Genomic DNA, 20,751 nt, shown 5'->3' with positions numbered 1-20,751 from the left:
ATAATCTGTTCCATGAGCTTCCCTGGCACTGAGGTCAAACTAACAGGCCTATAGTTCCCCGGGTCTACCCTCCGGCCCTTCTTGTAGATGGGTGTCACATTTGCTAGCCGCCAGTCGACTGGGACCTCTCCTGATAGCCAGGACTGCCGATAAATGATGGAAAGCGGCTTGGCCAGCTCCTCCGCCAGTTCTCTTAGTACCCTCGGGTGGATCCCATCTGGCCCCATCAATGTATTTGTAAAAACATTTTTTGTTATCTTTAACAGCAGTAGCCAGATTGAGCTCCAGATGAGCTTTGGCCTTTCTAATTTTGTCCCTGCACAGCCTCGCAACAGCCTTATAGTCCTCGTGAGTGGCCCGCCCTCTTTTCCAAAGATTATAAACCCTCTTTTTTCTCCTAAGCTCGAACCACAACTCTCTGTTCAGCCAGGCTGGTCTTCTTCCACGCAGGCTCGTCTTTGGGCACGTGGGAACAGACCGCTCCTGAGCCATTAAGATTTCCTTCTTGAAGAGTGTCCAGCCTTCCTGGACTCCTCTGCCCTTCAGAACCTCCTCCCAAGGGACTCTGCCGACCAGTGTCCTGAACAGCTCAAAGTCAGCCCTCCAGAAGTCCAAGACAGCGGTTTTACTGGTCCCCTTCCTGGCTTCGCCAAGAATAGAGAATTCTACCATTTCATGGCCGCTCTGCCCAAGACAGCTCCCAACCACCACATCTCCCACCAGTCCATCACTGTTTGTGAACAGAAGGTCTAGCGGGGCACCTCCCCTGGTAGGCTCTCTAACCAGCTGCGTCAGGAAGCTATCTTCCACGCTCTCCAGAAACCTCCTAGACTGCTTTCTCTGGGCTGTGTTGTGCTTCCAGGATATGTCTGGGAAGTTGAAGTCCCCCACAAGAACAAGCGCTGACGATTTTGCGGCTTCTGCCAGCTGCCTGTAGAACTCCTCATCTCTCTCCTCATCCTGGTTCGGCGGTCTATAACAGACCCCGACCAGGATGCTTGCCTTGTTGGCCTTCGCGCTGATCCTAACCCAAAGAGCCTCAACCTTATCAGTCCCAGCCTCAAGTTCCACAACATCAAAACACTCTCTAATATAGACAGCCACACCACAACCCCTTCTGTGCTGCCTGTCCCTTCTGAAGAGCCTATAGCCAGGCATTGCAGCACTCCAGTCATGAGAGTGGTCCCACCACGTTTCCGTGATGGCAACCAAGTCATAGCCTGCCTGCTGCACGATGGCTTCCAGTTCCTCCTGTTTGTTACCCATGCTGCGTGCATTAGTGTAGATGCACTTCAGCTGGGCAATTGCCTTCTCCCCCGGCCTTGCCATTGTTCCCCCTGGCACAGCTCCAACAGGCCTTATTTCAGCCCTGTCCCACTTCTTACCTAGTTTAAAGCCCTCTCAATGAGCCCTGACAGCTCCAGGGTTAGGATCCGTTTTCCCCTTAGAGATAGGGACCCGTCTGCGGCCATCAGGCCGGGTGCTGAGTAAAGCGCCCCATGGTCAAAAAAACAAAATTTCTGCGTTGGCACCAGCCTCTGAGCCACATGTTAATCAGGTGGGCTTTCCGTGTCCACTCTGTACCCCTCCCTGCTACTGTAGGGATGGACGAAAACACCACCTGTACTCCCGCTCCATCCATTAACCGTCCCAGTCCCCTAAAGTCCCTTTTGATAGCCTTCAGGCTTCTCTCTTCAATATTATCACTGCCAGCCTGGACTATCAAAAGCGGATAATAATCAGAGGGGCGAACCAGGTTGGGAAGCTTTCTGGCAACATCCCTGACCCTGGCCCCAGGGAGGCAGCAGACTTCCCTATGGGTAGGGTCAGGCCGACAAATAGGGCCCTCTGTCCCCCTGAGAAGGGAGTCGCCTAAAGCAATTACCCTTCTATCTTTCTTGGTGGAGGCAGTCTTGAGGTGTGGAGTCGGCCTCCTCGCCCTAGGTATCCTCCTGGATAGACTTTCTACCTCATCTTCACCCACCGGTCTCTCAAGCTCTAAGGCCTCAAACCTGTTGTGTACATGCACCTGGCAGTAGGGGGGGGGGGGTGTCGCCTTCGAGTTTGAGCAAGGACCTGTCTCCATTCCTCCTCAACTCCTAGGTCCCCTCCCTCTTCCCGACAGGGCAGGGGGTCCACCCCCATTTGGGGTGTCTCACTCCAGTACCTCTCCTTCAGGCCCTGCAGGGAGTTGCTCCACCAGTCTATCTCCCACTCACACTCCCTGATAGCCCTCAACCTCTCCACCTCCTCCCTAAGCTCTGACACTGAGCTCTGAATAATAATGCTAACTTTTAATGTATTCTCTCTTAGAGCAAACTAAGCAGTAGTAATATAATATTGCTAACTTAATGTGTTTGCATTTGAAAGAGGTTGTCGACTAACATCCCAAAACTGAAGGCACTATGTGAAAATGAAACAACAGAAAGCAGGGTTCTTTTTGTCTAGCGCATTCCTGTTGTATCACAGACTTGGACTCACCTGGAGTGAACAAACTATTCAAGTCACGTATAATTGCTCTAAATGAAGGCCTGAAATCTGGCTCGTAATCCATACAGTTGTTTATAAGGTTTGCTAGCTCTGTCCAGTTCGGTGCAGGAAGTTGGTGTCTATCCTCATAAAACTGTAGTTTCTGGAATTAAAGAGAGAAAAATCACTTTAATATATCACCACAAATAGTTGCAGTAGCCATAACCTTCTGACCAAAGCAGCCAAAAAATACAGCTCTCAGCCTAGGCTTTTTATCTCACCAACATGCACATCCAACCAATTTACGTCAAAAGCCAAGACTGACAGTGTAGCAAAACTGGCAGAATTTAGAGTAATGAGTTGAAAAATTCCCAGGCAGTTACTGGTGGAAGATAAGAGAGAAAAATAATGAGAAAGATGGAGTCTCCTTTGTTGGTAATTTCATGAAACCTATATTGGATGAATCCAACAGAAAGATTTGTCCATCTTTGGACTATGTGAGCTTCTTTAGATATAAAAAGCTTCATTGTTATTAAAAAAGCATGTGGATTAGTAGAAGAGAGGAGGGCAACTTCTGAAATACATAGATACCTAAAAGCTAGGTCTAAAGTAGACCTTGGAGTTTATTGTAAGAGCTGATTACAACACCTGAGAAATTGGATCAGACTTTGTAAGTAGTAGTCCATTTATAATGATATTATAAATCATCTTAGAGAGTAGTAATAATCTTCTTCCTTCCATCTAAGGAGTAATTAAATACAGAAGTAGTAGTATTTTTTGTGGAATATGTTTCCCTCACATATCCCACCTCATGTTGAGAGAAAGTTAACAATTCTGGTTTAGATAAAATAGAATTGTCAGCAACACATACAATCTTACAGAATTTAAATTGTTCAATTACAGCGTAACTAGAATAATGCCAATTAAAAGCCATGTACATTGTTAGGAATGCTTTTTCTTTAAAATTATATACTGTTGTAACAAAGCAACAGAAACGTGGGCAAGATAATAGTGGCAAAACTGTACTTGTCCCCATAAAAATCAAAAGCAACAACATAAAAACCATCCTCAAATCATCACTTCTGATCACTGTCTACTAGTAAAAGTATAGTTTTGCTTACAGTGGTCATGGGCCACACCATTTTACAGGCTGACTAGTTACAGCAGCAGATGTTTTAAATTATAAGTATCCAACTTATTACTGCAGATCCAGTAATATTTACCCTTGAAGAATCCAGTGCACTCAGAGGTTTGTCTCCTCCACTGCAGATTTCCCACAAAGTAGTACCAAAACTCCATTTATCTGTAGCCAGGCTTAATTGTTTGGGATTCTCAATACATTCAGGTGGAACCCATGGTATTCTTTCAAGAAGAACTGTGCAGTTGCACAATGGAAACATCATGTTAAGATCAATAATAAAACCAGAAAATTTTATAACATATTTGATTCCGTAAAAATTATTTTAGTATACATATTTCATTCTGTGAAATGTTTTTAATGCCTTTCCAAGTTTTTGTTCTTTCCTAGAAAATGCTACAGAATATCTATAAAAATAATACTTATGAACCTGAATAGAGAATCATTGATTTTATTGTCAAATTAGACTAATGTTCTAAAAATTTTTAAACCTTATTTTCAAATTAAATTTTTGTTCTGAATTTAACATTTTTCCCAATGTTATCAGGGTTTAGTAGCTTCCATGAAGTAACTAGATTGCAAAGAGCCAGAAGTACTTTACTAGTTGTTGACACATTATGGCACAGCAATATAAAGGAGCCATAGTGAGAAATTCCCTACTTTTTGATTTTTGAACTTTTGGTACTGAATCTGGTAACAGGCTAAAATATGCTGTTGCACTGATGCAGATTTAAAGCATCTTAAAATGAGATCTTGTAAGATTAATGAAGGCTTCTTATATTGAAAAGGGGAAAATTCATTGGAAAATAATAGCACTACTATGCTGCTTATAGTATCTTAGATGCATTATTTCTTTTGGTATGTATAGAATCAACAAGTCCAAAGTATGTTCATCTTTCCATTAAAAAGGCTATATAAAGAATAATGTTACTTCAATTTCATTAGAATAACGATCTTGCAAGCATAATGATTTGCACACACTATGTGTTTCTTTTAGACTGAATTAATTTTGCTGTTTATAAAGCAATGAAACAGCCTCAGTGGCAGAGGCTTACTTTTACCATCATCAGTGACTTCAGGTATTCACCAAGAAATGCAGTGGAGATAATTTAACTTAATTTTCAATTTAATGCTGATCAGTAATAGGATACTTACTCCAGCAGCAACCTGCACACTTACTTGTGGTACATTATAGTATACTAATAGCACTACCAGTAAAAAATACTTCTTCAGACTGAGGACAGCAGGAAACACTTCCACAATGGGTAACTGTGTGACTGCTGACTAGAACTGCAGGGATCATTTTGAAGGGATAGAAGAATGAAGTAACTTATTATGACAGCAATGGTGACCAGAAAAAAAACAAAGCTTAATTTTCAAGTCTTAAGCAATAAACAAGGAAGTTGACACAAAGACTTACTATCTCTTGGCAAAACTGTAATACTGATGCCAGGATCACTTAGTTTTATAAAAGGAAGGTTTCCAGACTTCCTGTCTTCCTCTCTGATAAGCAAGATGTTTTTTGCACAGACATTTCCATGAACAAGGCCTTTATCCTCCTGATGAACAGAAATGCATCTTTTATATACAGAAAAAAAAAAATCTACCTTTGAAGAGGTATTTAAAAAAAATCAGTACTTCACAGCATGAGGGAAACAAAACAAATGATGATCATAGATAAGGCAGATCAAATTTCAGAACTTTCACCAGTTCCTCTCAAAGTTAACAGTTTCTAGCCAACTAACTTTCATTTTAATTATCTACATAAACTTTTGAGTTAATAGCTATCATTATATATGATACGTATAAAATTATAAGGATTGGAAAAGACCTCCAAGATCCTCTGGTCCAACCATCACCCTACTACCAGTGACAGCCACTAAACCATGTCCCTAAAAGAACAGTTAAATTCCGTTAAAAGGAAAATTAATCTAATCACATATCCTGTTTCAAATAATGGTCTTTATGCTCAATTAAATAGATAGAAGATTGGTACCTAATGCACAAAAAGAAGGTACTGGCCCTTTTAACAGGGAAATGCTTTTTGCTTCCAGTGGTTAGCTACTAACACTACCAGAAAGGAGTTTATATGTTCAGCATCATGAGCTGAGGTGGAAAATGCAGGAAGAAGATTATTGCTGGAGAAATAACTTTTCCAGACTTATTGCTGGAAAAATGTTTTTATTTCACACTGAAAGAAAAAGTGTTTTAAAAAATGAAAAAAAAAACCAACAACTACATTTTGCGTATGATACAAAGGTCTGTCCTTGGCTATTCACAAATGTCATCTTATTTTCATACACATCCACATCTTATTTTCAGAATCCCCATTTGGTTTCAAGAAGTAGGGTAATGGCTTAGTCCCTCTATATACGTTAACCTGGAACACTTGAATTCAACTGCTAACAAAACTGAAGAATAAATTACCCACCAGGAAATGCATGGCTAATGCCAATTGTTTGGCTACTTCCAGCTTCCACACAATATTGATAACGTTTTTGTTCTTTTTCAAATACGTGTCCAAGGATCCAAATTTCACATACTCTTGTACAAGGATATCTGATTTAAAATGTTAAAAGAGTAACAATTAACAGAAAATAAATGAAATTTCAGGCAGACACATTACCCTAGTATTACCCACCTCTTTCTTTGATACATATTGGTGAACTCACTATAAATTGAAGCTTATATGACATCTTAATATTGCCGTAAACGTTCTGTGCTATTTACATTTCTTCAGGGTGTGAAAGTTTGCCTAATTTCTTCTAAAATGCAAAATTACAAGACTTAAGTCCTTCTTTTGCAAAACAGGTTTCAGCGTTAACAAATCCGGTGAGCATCCATCCTCACTCCACAGGCACAATAAATAATGTAGCTTCTGACAAGCACAGTACTGCACAGTATTATGAATGTAATAAGTCAAATAACATCCATTTCAAGTCACTCATTTCTTAGTTGCTTACAGTCCGCAATCTTACTGGAAAATGAGGTGTTTTTTTCTGAAACAAGATGGTCTTGAAAACAGACCAATAAAAATTTGCACTAAAAAACATGTGCATATGTATGACATGTCTCCATGCAGTCATGCAGCAAATAACCCACAAAACAAGATCCACTTCATACTGCTGCACAGTCTTCAACAGTTTCTATATAAAAAAAACCTTCAAATTGCATGACTGAACTCTTGTCTTCAGCTGCAAGATTAGAATAGAATCAAATAGAACAGTTCATTTGGAAGGGACCTTCAAAGATCATCTAGTCCAACTGCCTGACCTCTTCAGGGCTGACCAAAAGGTAAAACATTAACAAGGGCATTATCCAAACGTCTCTTGAACACTGACAGGTATGGGGCACCTCTCTAGGAAGCATGTTCCAGGGTTTGGCGACCTCCCCTGAACCTCCCCTAGTGCTGCTTTGTGCCATCCCCACACGTCTTGTCATCATTGACCAGGGAGGCTAGCCTCTCTGCTTCCTCTCCTCAGGAAACTGTAGAGAGGATGCTCACATTGTCATGCTTTTTAGACTCTGAAGACACTAGAAACTACCAGTATTGTATTTAGTTAATGAAAATAAACTGATTTTCATAATGTTTATTTAATAGTTGGATTTTTTTTTTTTAAAAGAACAACACAATTACATGAAGAAATTACTCTCAAACCTGTACATCAAATGTCTGACACGGGATAAAATATAACAGCTTCTCTTCCCATTTCTTAGTAACTGCCTCTTACTAAAACATAGCAAGCCTCTTGTCTTCAGAATTAAAACAGACTATGGAGGGCAACTGTGATCTAAAGGAAAAATAAGCAACCACATCCATTCTTAGGTAACTGGTTTGTTCTTTTTGTTTGTTTCAAAATGATACACTCCTTATATCTGATTTTATATACTGTCCTTGTGCATGATTCCATGAATAAAGTAGGAAAGCAACTTGTGTGTTTTTTTTTTTAAAAAAAAGAAAGTGGTATTATAAGTTCTCAGCCACACACTATGCTGCCTTTTCCAACCTCCTAAGAGAAGTGACGTCCACTAGAACACCCCCTGCCTTTGCAAATGCCCTCTCTCTGAATGGAGCCTGCTGTCTACATAATAAACAGTTACTGTAAAAATGCTTCAATTTGTTATAGATTGCTAATCACAGAAAAAACATGTTTTTACTGCAAACTGGCATCTCTGCCAAAGACTCAATTAAGACAGAAACTGTTAAAGTGAGATCCAGCAACATGAATTCAAAGACAGCGTACAAAAATTTGACAGCTGTCCAAAATTAAGATTTCATTATGAGGATTGTTATTCCATCATCATATAGATTGATGTTCTATATCGGGTGTTTTTAGAAACATAGTAATAAATAGTTACAATGCAGTAGGTTAAACTAAACAGACATTATACTTCTGTAGAAAATAGAAAGATTTTTACTATTATTAATATTTGTAGAGTTTTTGTGCGGAACAGGTTGTTTTAATCTTTTCCCTGCTTTTACAAGGTTCCAACAGCAAACTCTAATGACAGCTGCATAAAATTACTGAAAAAGGCAAGTTATTTCTACTTACTCTCCTCTCCGCACACGCAGACTCCATAATTTAATACCAAATGTTTGTAAGAAAGCTGGCTCATCATACTTGCTGCCTCAAAGAAGGACTTAGAAAGAGAAAGTGAGAGAGAGAATAAATCAGTGAAAGCAAAACTGCAATACATTATTTCTAAAAACTTTGTTAAAACCATGTATGTTTCAAAAACCATTTCAACTCCTACCTCATTGCAAAGACCCTGTGTTTTGTTTTTGGTTTTGTTTTCTTTTAAATAACAATCCACACTCCAGAGAGGTTAGCAATCTTTTTTTCTGCAGGCAGGTGTATCTCCACATTTTAAAGAGAATCATTTCTTCTATCTCAACTAAGTAAACAATGCACAAATTCATGATGCACTATTCAGTTTCCAATTTAATCTTTCATAATGCACTATTCAGTTTCCAATTTATTTCTTCAAAGAACATTATTAAGTTAAAAGACAAGAATTATTATATCATTCGTCCAATACCGTGAGACCTTACCTGACCTCGTCAGGAAAGTTTCAGACACTTTTACTTCTTTAGCCATTTTTTAGTCTTTTCAGTTGTATCTCCAGCTAAGCTTGCTTGTGTACCGATTGTTTCCCCAGTAAGATGTGGTCAAAATTAGCTTGTTTTCCTTCAGGTGACTATATTTCTATATTCTTAAGGTACCTTTAACAACTGGTTTTCACTTACCTTGAAAATGTTAACTTCTCTAAATTCAAATACAGGATATTGCTTATTATTCTCAAATGTTAAGTGTATGTCTATACATTGCTTATGAATATTAGCTATTGGAAATGTCTTTTCCTTTTTTGCTAACATTTTAATATAGAATTTGCGCTAAGCAGTTGAAAAGTTCACTGAATAAGAGATTGGCTCTCTTGGCTTGCTGCAAATACTGCCAGGCTAATCAGGAATTTGAAAAAATTATATTATCAAAATATATAATAAACAGATGTATAAAGTTACACTAATACAGTGAAAATTACATTTGTTAATTTCTTTAAAATTAAGTTTTCCCATACAGAATCTTGAAATATTATATTACCAGAGTACTGGTTTATGCAGAAGAGCGTTTCAGGTTTGCTCACAGCTTCACTCAAACATTGAGAAGCCTAACTGAATATGGATGATTCTACAAATGTGTGTGTGTCATACATTAATATTTCTGATGTTTTATGACTTGATGTGAAATGTCTATTTTATTGGATAATTTGTAAGATTCCAAAAACCTGAAGATAGTAAATCAAGAGAAAGTATTTTTTGTAAATGTTGGTACCTTGTCTGTATATAATGGATTTACTGATACAGGTAATTCTGTGGTCAAACTGTTTATCCTGCGCTACCTGCATGGTACAAAACAAACAAACAAACAAAAAAACAAACAAAAAAACAAGCAAACTATTCTCTGGCTGTTCCTCTGAAAGTGAGGAGAGAGGAAATGAAGCACGCAGGTGTACTTCTCAAAGCAAGTCTCAATCCCAGCGTCTCAAGGCCAAGAATGAGCTTGGTTCAACAAACAACCCTCTACCACATAACATGTTCACGTTGTTTTTTGTAATAAAAGTAACACAGGATGGACAAATATTATACAGCAGCCAAAAATCACACCAACCTCAGAGTAGTTTCTATGCACTTTATCCAGCACCTTTAAAAGAACTTCAGTTTGATGGAGCTGGCCATAGTCTCCGACTTCTTTCCTTATACCTTTGAATATTTTAGTAAATGTGCCCTGTCCCAGACTCTCTTCCTGAAAGAGAAAAAGAAAAAAGACAGGGAAAATGAGAAATCTCTACCTGTTCTGTGAAAGGTGTACAACTTCCACTCTAAGTAACGCACATATGCAAAACTGTACAGGTAGCACACCTCTAGAGTCAGATTAAGGTGACAGAGAAGCAACCTAATCTTTGCTCATTTTTTAAAAAGTATTGACTTGTCAAGGGTCTCAGGAAATAAACTGCTACAAGAATCGCTATTATGAAGATGTATTTAGACAATCCTTGACGTAAAGAAAACAACAACCACTACCACAGTCAAAAGGACAAAATCATGTTAATAATAATAGAAAGTTTAAAAAATTCATTTCCTCTTTAAGGAAAGATTACAGAAAAATCTCTTAGTTCAGATAATATTCTTTTAAATATATATTGAGTTCTAAAAATCTAGTGTATACTAAACCAACCATCTGAAGTTAAAGAAGCAACTAACGGACTTACAAAAATCAAGTCCTCATTCCGGATTTTGTGAAAGACCATCTGGTTGACATTATTGTGCCTCTGTAGCGTTGGTGATGAAGGTACATCAGAGACACTATTACTTCTGAAGACTAGGAGATTTGATTTATCTGGGAGAAAAAAGAGGACAAAAAAGTTACACAACACAAAACTATTATATATTAATATATTGTTTTAGAAAGATTATTAATGAGAAGGTGTTATCTAACAAAAATAAGATATCTCACTGATACCAATTTATTCAAAAAGCCATATAATATAAAGGAAAACATTTAACGTAAACTAAAGAAAAATCCACTCCTCTGGCAGGGAGTATTCTATGTGTACTTTTCAGTGTTAAAGAGAAGATGAAATCACAGTGCAGCCTTGGCATTATTCAGCTAAGATGTCAACAATCAGCTAAAGAAATTCACTGGAAACACGCCATTATTGTTTCTATTGCTTATGGATCTATCCACAGTGAGAAATGATACTTTTAGTAGTTCTTTCCCTTTCAAGACTTGAAAACACTCGATTGCACAAGAAATGCTTTTGCACACAATCCACTGCAAATAAGAAACCAGTTTTACTTCTAATAATGAAACTGTGATAGTCACTACAATTTCTTCTGAAAGACCATAATGAAGTAAAATTTGGCAGACAGTATGACTGGAAACTCTGACCAAGAAGACGAACAAATAGTAAGTGAAATAAAAAGAACCCACACAAGCCACTACATCTACGTAACTGAGAGTCATTTATCTGTTGTTTCATTTTAAAATCTTTAACCAAAAACTTGAAAACACTCCTGTTTAGAAGTACGCTACGTTCTCTTACCTTTTGGTTTTGGTGGACAGCACTTGATGAACTGGAAAATTATGCTGTCTGAGCGGACAGTTTCTGTCTGGTAACAGGTCAACAGATCCTTAAGATTACCAAAACTTCTCTTGGTTCCACTAAGATTATATTCCCCATTCTCGTTCTTCGTAATCAAGCAGTGTTTATAATCAGTGGCATTCTCACGCTGCAGAGATTTTTTTCCCATTAAAAAGAAAATTGATCAATAGTTAGTACTTTAAAAAATATTTAAATGCACAGCATTTTTCTAACTAAAGAAAGAATGCTTCAGCAAAATATTACCACGATTTGTTATTTTGTTCTCACAAGGTAATAGTGATTCTGAGAAAACTAGACTCTACTCCCATCACTGGAGTTAGTATGCTGACGCTAAGAACAAACATTACTGAATCTCCAAAGATGGAGCTGAGAAAATAGATAAAGAATCCTAGGAAAGGTCCTTCAGGCCTAGTAATGAAAATTTCTTCACCTTTTCAAGGTTGCAAGGGGTAATCTAAAAAAAAATTAAAATGATTGAAAAAACGTTGGAAGCAATAGTTTTTTCTGCTGTCTATACTACATTTCTAAGCAATTAGTTCCTAGTACAAATTCTCAGAATGCACTGAGATGAATCTTGAAAAGATCCCATTAGATATTTTTAAGCAAGAGGACCTCTTAATGGCACTTGCATGGTTCTTCCTGTTAATGCTGTGAAAAAATGTTCCAACAAATTCTGAATCTCAAATGCTTGCCCAGAAATAACAACAAGAAAAAAAAAACACATGACCAGGTCAATTAGTGGCTGGCTTGACTCTCAGACTTTGACTCAAGGCATGCTCAAAGTGATATCTCAGCCTAAAAAAATCCTATCAAACACACTTCACTGACAGGACATACAATTTTACTGAAACTGGTCTCAAAAGGGCTGTTTACTTCCCCATCCATGCATCAACATTATTTTGTCATTTTCAGAGATTTACATACTTCTGACAGTATTTAGTAAATTTTCTAGCTTGCTGCAAACAAGTAGGAAAATATATATATTTTTACCTTCCCTAGTTACAAACACAAGGCAGCTCTGTTAATTTAATTAAAAGAAGCCCATCCTTGGCACAAAATCAATACTGGAACAAGATCATGTAATTATGTAACAGCAAAATTAAAGTGCTGTATTTATCACTAACCGCAATCTCATAGAGCAGAAGTACATCTGGCTCTTTAGTAGCATGGGAAATGCAGGCATTTCAAGCATGGCTTCCACTCTAGCTTACACCAGATATCCCACAGGAGATCTGTCTTGATACAACAGTTGCCAGATAATCTGACTAGCCCAGCACAGGGGATGGGGGACAAGACCCAAACCTAGAAGAACCTCTGAAGGACAGACACCCTCAGATCACCACAGGAATCAACAGTGTCTACCTTAGCCTAACTATGGTGGAAAAAAAAAAAACCAACCCACCACCAGAAAACTACACACCACCACCTAAGCAATTACAACAGTACAACAGTCCTAAGAGCCATGTCTCAAACCCAGAACTCCCTCTCTTGCTCTTCAGGGTGTATATTATGTGCCATTAGTGAATTCTTTACCATGAATATATTTTGGTATGTTTCTCACACAACCCTGAAAGTCGGCTTGATACAACTAGCAGTAGAATAAATACACACATCACATAAACATCTTGAACAGGACACACAATCATTTATTGCACGTCATGCTCCTTGTTGTAATGCAATAGACATTTTGCAAGTACTGTTTATGGCAGAATACAAACCTCTATAGCAAAGGTGAGGAAGTATTTTTTAAAATCTTTAGGACTGCAACGAAGAACGTAGAAGCCAGTCTGATTACCCGCTTTCTTCAGTTTACTGATAGCAAAGTCCATGCTATAGTAGAAAGAAAGTGTTTAATATTGCACAGTTTCAAAAAACAACATTACATGTTGACTGATGAACACTATTATAAGATATCTAATATAAGGCCAATTCAAGTTCTTTGTTTTAGAATCTCCTTTAAGGTAATCTTTTTGTCCCTTTATCTTACAATAATCAGAGTGGGCTGCTTGCGTATAGAGGAATATACTAAAAATTCTTAATACTGAAAACACCACAGTGATCTACCTGATGAGAAAATTTGCAGACTTTAAAAGTATTCTGCTAGGTTTATGATATGACTTTCTGCCTCCGTCATGGAAGAAGCTGTGGTAAAACTGCCTAACAACCAACCTAAAATTAGAGAAGTATTTGTGTGCACGGAACATGACTAATTTAATTGGGAAAAGGCTAACAAGAAATAGGATATGAAAAAGAAAACTTCATTTATTACTACAAGAACTAATCTCGCCCTAACAAGTCTTTGCTAACTATTTTTATCCATCTCAGGGAATGAGGAACAGAATGGCTTGGAAAGGTCTATGCTCACTGCACATCCTTCTAAACAGCCCTAAATAAAGATCAATATACAGCATTAGTCTAGGTTTGCAAGGTGCAAGAAACAGGATTTGAACTGTAGAAATCTCCATTCTTCTCTTCCTTCATCTCCTCCGAAAGTTACAGCACTTATTCTCTTACTGTCACTGGAAGAATTCCAGAAGCATTCTGTACTAGCAGAGTAGGACAGTGATAGTTTTATGGAATGTATCTTGCATTTATCTTTTCAAACTTCCTGCAGCTAAAGCAAACACCCAATTTTTTCTATATAATAAAATGTTTTTAAGTTCTCATGCGTGCCTCGGCAAAAAAAAAAAAAAGAACAATATTATACGAACTGTTAAAAAAATATATAAAGCTGTTAATTTCTTCCCTAAAAGTACAGCAAAAGTGAAGGAGACAATGAAACAAACCCTCCTAGTTACATGGTTAGCAGTTTACTGTAATCCTTGCTCAAACCCTGAAGAGAATGGTATTGAATTTGTCTTTTTCCCCTTTACTCCTCAAATACTGTAATTGCACAAATACTGTAAATGCAGTGAAAATATAACATCCTCTATGACATTATACATTGCTGCCCTGGTTATAACTGTAATTTAGTAAAAATCAGCACCATGATTTTGCTGTCTGTCTCATTTGAAGAAAAAAATGAATTCTAAGGGGAGAAATTAAAACTACAGTCTTTCATTTCATTTTTAATATTATATCTAGAAGGTATTGCATTCTGAAAAGTGAAAAATAAAAGCAGGAATGTAATGCATTTTATGTTACTTGAATGGAATAAATACACATCTCGGGATGTCCATCATAGTTCACAGTCAGCTAAAGTTAACCTTTCAAAAATCATAGCAACTTGTTATGCTGCTGAAAAAATGCTTACAAAATTGGTCCATGGCAGTTGCTTTGGATATTTTCAAGCACTGATGGTGGTGCCACTTCTTTACAGAGATAATGGTGGGCATCTGCAGTTAATCTGTAATATCCATCAATTAACGATACAAAGGAGAGAGCTTCTCTTAAAGACTGAAATTCAGCCTCCTGTTAAATTGCCAGGGGAGAAAAAAAAAAGAGAAAAAAAGAGGGGGAGAGAAACAGAATGAGAGTTTAAATTCATAATAGGCAATGCAAAATTCCCGGATATGGCAATGGTATAACAGATACAGATGTGTGTACATTAAATATAACCAGAATGTTTTTAACTACTGTTTACACAGTTCTACCTCCCAGGTGCCCAAAACTTGTCAGCAATATTCAACGTTCAAAATTCAAACCCAAAACAAATCTGCCAAAAACACACACAAACAAAAAACCTTAGTCTAAATACATTAAATAGCAAGGGTTGCTGACAAGAGAGAACATTTGAAATGGAAAAACTGAGGAGATACTGTTCAGCATGACAAACACCTACTGCGCTGGCAGCACAGAATATTTTTTTTCCTAAAGGGAAGCCTCTACTTATCAAAGATCTATGGGGCTGCACTTGAGTAGTAAAGAAAAATTTCTAGAAAAGTACCTTTCTGAAAATTTATCTAGTCATCACCAAAAACTAGTAACTTAAGCTGGACCACAGAGAGAAGCTGACCTTTGACCACTATGAAGAGAAGTGCAATAGAGGGAAGCAGAGAGGAGAATAACATGCTCAAAGGAAAACTGGGTATGGTAAAGGTCTATACAGAATACTTTCATGGGTAAGAGCAGTGCAAGATTAAATCTGTCACTACATATTTATTACTACCAAATACATAAAAAAACAAACTATTTTCCTTTAGTTATCCCTATTTCCTTAATCTTTTGACACTTGTATGAGAGCATTAAACGCTCTCTCTACTTCAGCTGAGAAGTGTTATTTCATTATCTACAAAATTGAACTAGATTTCATTCGGCAGCATAGCCAAATAGAATCAGCGTTATTAGTACGTGCTGCACAAGCTTCCCCATGACTCTGGGGACAGACACACTTAGTGGCTGTACATGAGTCCTCGGCAACTTCTCTACCAGCCAGCAACAAAAAAGATGGTGCTCTTGATCAAGTGCCAAGAACTTGTTTGGAATCTTCAGATTCTATCTTAAAGTCGACCTGTAAACAACGGCCTTTCCAGTTGTTTCAACCGGATTGGAAAACCCCACAAACAACACGTCTACAACTCCAGCGATTTTAATTGAGCCATCTATCCTAAAACTGTGTGAAATACATTTTTATAACGAATTTTAGTGATATAACAGGTAAAAATAAATCACAAAATGTAGTTTACACGTCAGCTAATTCTGATGTGCAAAATGTCCACAGGAAAGTCATAAGCAACACAGAAGTTACTGCACTTCATTTTCCTACTCTGTCTTACTCTTCAGGAGCTGTTTTCGACAAGCTTTTAGAAAGTTACTTTTATCCTCAGAAACATATGCAGTCAAGAACCTTGCTCTATTGCTATTGAGAATTTAAGAGAACTTTCATGGCTCAAGGTTAAGGAATTCTCCTTCACCTATCCAAAATATTTTTATACTCCTGGCATCATAGATATGTATCACTGATATCCTCTCTTTATCAATTAAAAACATCGAAAAGAATTTAAATTCTTAGTAGGTCATTAATTCTAAGCCAGTAACACATGAAATGAATGTGAATCACAATTTGACCATAAATAAAATAAACCATATGCCTTCTTGTCCAAATAATCATTAGAAATACATTTTTAAAAATGATTAATTCTCTTATTATATTATTATTATTACTTTTACAAAGAAGTGCATAAGCTGTACGCAGCTTTTTTACACACATAGCAGGAAGCCCTCTGGACATACAAAGTTAGAGATTGTAAGTCCTGAAGACCCATAAACCAGTCATGGAAGAAACAATTATGTAGCACTTGCACCTGCTGGAAAGTCTGATTCAAGAGCATTGCTGGAGTTCAAACTGAAACAACTGACTTTTTTACACTCATGTATTCTGTTTTACGCTCATGTACTCATTCTTTCCCAAGACCTTCTTCATATAATTTTAAACAGTGAAAGCAACAATGTTAATTTTGTGCCTATACTTATTTTCTATGTATAATCATTCCCTCAGAGCATCTTGAAGTCTTTTTCAATGTGTTGGTCACTGGCAGCTAGCTTACCATGACATCATACAAACAGCATGCTAGATAGCTAAAAACACATACTTGGGTTTAAGACTCTAAACGAAAGAGCCAATCTGTGTATCAGAAACCATCCTTAGCTGTAAGCATCTACTTCAGTCCATGCACAAGACTTTCAGTGTTCTAAGTTCTGAACTTCATTGTAGTGAAGGCGACAGAGCACTGAAACAGGTTCTCAGAGAGGTTGTGGAGTCTCCTTCTTTGGAGATATTCAAGACCCCCCTGGATGTTTTCTTGCTCAACCTACTGTAGGGAATCTGCTTTTAGCAGGAGGGATGGACTTGATGGTTTCCAGAGGTCCCTTCCAGCCCCTACGATTCTGTGCTTCTGAGTGATTTTGTAGTAGGCTGCTTATACTGCCAAAATGCATTTAGTTTTATCTCATGATTAATTAACATGGTGACTGGCTATATAATACCATAAATACTATAGTAATCAGTCTGCTCAGAGCAACATCTATTTGAGAAAAATAGGCAAGCAAAGTATGTACATACCAGATTTTTGCTGTCTTGTTTGTGAATGGTCACAATTCTTCTCTCACTGGAGCCTTCTTGACTTGCTTGTTTAATGCTGACATCAATGATATCAGGAAAATCACAGTATGTTTGTAAATCCTACAATAAATGGTGGTTATATAAGGTTAACAACAACATCAACTTCAGCTGAAAAAAACACACCTATCTGCAGCATTAGAATTCCTACAGCTCTAAACTTGTAAGCTAGCAATGAAGAGGATCAAATAAACATGCTATTAAAACTTAAGAAAGGAGTTGTGTGTTTACAGGACCTTCACTAGAAGCACCAATAAAAAATGCACAACGATCTAGTAATTTTGAAGGGAAATACGCATATTTGCTCCATTAAGTGGAATTTTGTGACAATTCACAATTTTTCTCTCACTTTTTTTTTTTTAAGCATTCTGACTGGATAGCCTGTTAACATTCCAAAACATCATGGCTTCATTCGCAGGGACACAAGCTGCAAAATCTGCTATCTGAGGTGGATGTAGAATGGATGGAGAAAGGGTCTAAAAGAAGATTTTCCTCTCCGCCGCAGTCATCTCTGAGTAGGTAAAAAGGTTCAGGAAGAACCTGTCCTAACCGCATGAGAAATCCATGACATTTTCCTTTAATGTCAAGTTCAGGTAGTTTTTGGTACTATGATATTCCATATCCCTTGGACCGGTCCTTTTGTAAGTCACGTAAGTCATATCTTATTTTGTTTTCTGTGGAACTTCAGATGCTAAGTAACTGCCTTAAATAAAGATATATGCATCTATCTAAAATTATTCTTCCAAAGCAAGTATTTTATTCAAACCGGAATATCCCATTTATATGGCTGCAAGCATATCCTAATACATAAACAGGTATAATATCTCTACTGAGTCTTACAGCCATGATTATCTGCAGGCATAAATCAGCTCAAATGAATTGAAGTTCCTGAAGCTGTATTAATTTATCTGTTGGAAATGTGAACTGGCAAAACAAATTTCCTCATAACCTACCCTATGTATATCATTCAAACCTTCAAAAAAATTAAATTCTTGTTTCAATTCAACATCTCAATAAACTTTCATCAGTACCATTTGCTGAAAGAAGAGTTATGATCACATTTACAGGCAGACAATCCTTTACTAAATTTTCACAACCAATTTTATAAATGGCTTCTGTACCAATGAAAATATAGTCAGCCTACATCTTGTCAATAAGTGAGGATGCTAATACTATCAATTATGAAAAATAATTCTGAAATCTCTATATGAATAATGATCAATTTAAACACTATTCTGATTAAAGGTTTGGTTGCCATGCACAAACAGCATAGTATGCATAAATTCTGTACACCTACAACCAGAAATTGCAGGAATATGGCATTTATATTAGCTCTTGCCCTCTGAAACTACATTGCTGGTGCTTACAGGCAAATTAGGAAAGATAGAGGGCTGACACATAACGACTTTGAAGGAGGTAACTGGACCTAACATCAATCTACAAGTATTTTAAGAAAAAGAAACTTAGCAAATCTGGGTATGTAATCAGTTTTTTTATGTTTTAGGAAAAGGTGGCATTTTTGCAGATTATTACACGCCATAAAAATGTCATTTATTTTGTAGTTTGGTCTTGAGTGCTACACATTATGCACCAAAACAACCTATGTAACAGATGCAATTATTTTGGAAAACTGACATCTGCTTCACTTTGCCTTTAATTTTATCTTTAGAAAACTCCCACATTCTCAAGGTATACAGCTGTGAGTTAGTATCAGATTCTGGTAAATTTGACAAAAGAATAGTCATGCAGAGAAACCACACACAAAAGAAACAATACAGATAAATAAAAATGCAATGGCATAAGGTTACCACAAGTTATTCATTCATTTAGTATATAATTCCTGAACAAAGAGTAAATAGACTCTGCAGTCACAGAAATGTCACTTTAAATTTGCTAGCTTAGATACTGGTAGGAGTCTAACTGCAGCAATAAAGAGGTACAGGGAAATTTATTCTTTTTTTTTTTTTGTAGCCCTTAAAACCCAGATTTCAAAGAGAATTTGAGGACACCACGCATTTCCATCTAACTAATTCTAACATAAACTTGTCAGTCTGTCATGTTATAAACTGCACAATTATTAAAATAATAAAGTGGATATACCCAAAGCAATTACCTGCTCTGCCAGGGTCTCACAGTCTTTCAGTTTTCCTCTTGAGCACTGAATTCCACCATTTCCAGTTATTACAATAGTTGCAAAACTTTCCTCTCCAGAAGGATCTCCACCAGGTTCTTTTACTTCAAAAACCTCTGAATAGAAGGCGGACTGAAGGGTTTCCAGATTTATGAGATACTTAAGTTTCAAGTTTCTGGCAGTAGCTTTGCATTGGCCAAACTGTTGTATAAATTTGCGGAACCTGTACCTTATCCTCTTTCGGGTCAAAATGTGGTAGTCTTGGATTTTTGCTCGCACACATTTAGGCAAAAACATTTTGTAGCTGCGAATACATAACCAGCAAAAAAAACCCTACTGATTTTACCCATTAAATCCAGCAAAGATATTTATTTCTGTGTTAAACAAGACAACATGAAAATATCTTCACTAAATATTAAGACTTGCTTTTTAAACTCTAGGACAAAAAGATCCTTTCTTCAGTCTGTAGTACGTTCTTTCAAATACAGCCCCATCTCTTCTTCCATTTTCCTTTTCTCCCCCTTCAGCTTAGTTTCAACATATATTAAATAATGCATTATTTTCCATTAATCCAGACATGCCTGCTTTAGTCATTACTGAAGTTTGAGGCAAGGTAGCAGGAGAAAAGTCCAACTTACAGAGTTTCCTTGTTTAGCGTAGAAATTGTAAAGAGGGTATTTCATAGACAGAGGCCAGATTTCCTGGCTGAAAACACATGTGGTAGAATACAACACTATGGCTGGTTCCTACTTAAGCTTCCTATTTCACAGTCCATATTCTATTACAGGGCAAAGGAGTAGTTTGACCAAGTCTATCTCATTCTATTTAACTCTTTCTGTTAGTTTTCATGAAAAGACAAACACTGAACAATTAGTACCAAGTAGGGACAGAATTAACTCAGCTGGAGTGGAAACTAGTTATGTTGATAAATTGAAGTGAACTGCTAAACTGAAGCAAGTTTAGCAGAGAGCTGCTACAGATAGTTAGGAGCTTGATAAAAACAAAAAGATCTAAGAGAGCTTGATTTGTTCAGTGTGGAGAAAAGGCTCGAACAGGGTGCTCTAGTAATTGTCTCCAACTAACGAGTTATGGAAAAGACTGAATTAGACCCTTCTCAGACATGCACAGTAAAAGGACAAGAGGCAATGTACAAACAATATCACAGAGGGGAGACTGATGAGATAACATTAAAATCCTCTTCAGTGAGGGTGATGTACAGGTCAAAGCTACCCAGAGATATGGTACAATCTCCATCCCTGGACATTTTTAGAACTTTGAAGGATGAGGCCC

At 37.2% G+C, this 20,751-nt stretch overlaps 2 protein-coding genes across 4 annotated transcripts in view; both read right to left on the bottom strand.

The window, feature by feature from the left end:
• The window catches only part of LOC121061857 (programmed cell death 1 ligand 1-like), a 287,916-nt gene that overhangs the window by 95,472 nt on the left and 171,693 nt on the right, over window positions 1-20,751 (bottom strand). The window lies entirely within an intron of this gene.
• The window catches only part of JAK2 (Janus kinase 2), a 96,014-nt gene that overhangs the window by 18,610 nt on the left and 56,653 nt on the right, over window positions 1-20,751 (bottom strand). For all 3 annotated transcript variants that reach the window (XM_040541270.1, XM_040541269.1, XM_040541271.1), the window contains exons 7-18: window positions 19,444-19,765; window positions 17,274-17,393; window positions 14,526-14,683; window positions 12,991-13,102; window positions 11,213-11,399; window positions 10,379-10,506; window positions 9,778-9,912; window positions 8,161-8,248; window positions 6,039-6,166; window positions 5,028-5,166; window positions 3,693-3,844; window positions 2,482-2,632 (exon numbers count right to left, since the gene is read on the bottom strand). In XM_040541270.1, the coding sequence (XP_040397204.1) occupies window positions 2,482-2,632; window positions 3,693-3,844; window positions 5,028-5,166; window positions 6,039-6,166; window positions 8,161-8,248; window positions 9,778-9,912; window positions 10,379-10,506; window positions 11,213-11,399; window positions 12,991-13,102; window positions 14,526-14,683; window positions 17,274-17,393; window positions 19,444-19,765 (1,820 nt within the window). The remainder of the gene's footprint in view (window positions 1-2,481; window positions 2,633-3,692; window positions 3,845-5,027; window positions 5,167-6,038; window positions 6,167-8,160; window positions 8,249-9,777; window positions 9,913-10,378; window positions 10,507-11,212; window positions 11,400-12,990; window positions 13,103-14,525; window positions 14,684-17,273; window positions 17,394-19,443; window positions 19,766-20,751) is intronic.

This window comes from Cygnus olor, chromosome Z, assembly GCF_009769625.2.
Source record: "Cygnus olor isolate bCygOlo1 chromosome Z, bCygOlo1.pri.v2, whole genome shotgun sequence".
NCBI classification, from domain to species: Eukaryota; Metazoa; Chordata; class Aves; order Anseriformes; family Anatidae; genus Cygnus; species Cygnus olor.
The sequence above is the reverse complement of the archived record's forward strand: the minus strand, read 5'-3'. Positions and strand labels throughout refer to the sequence as shown.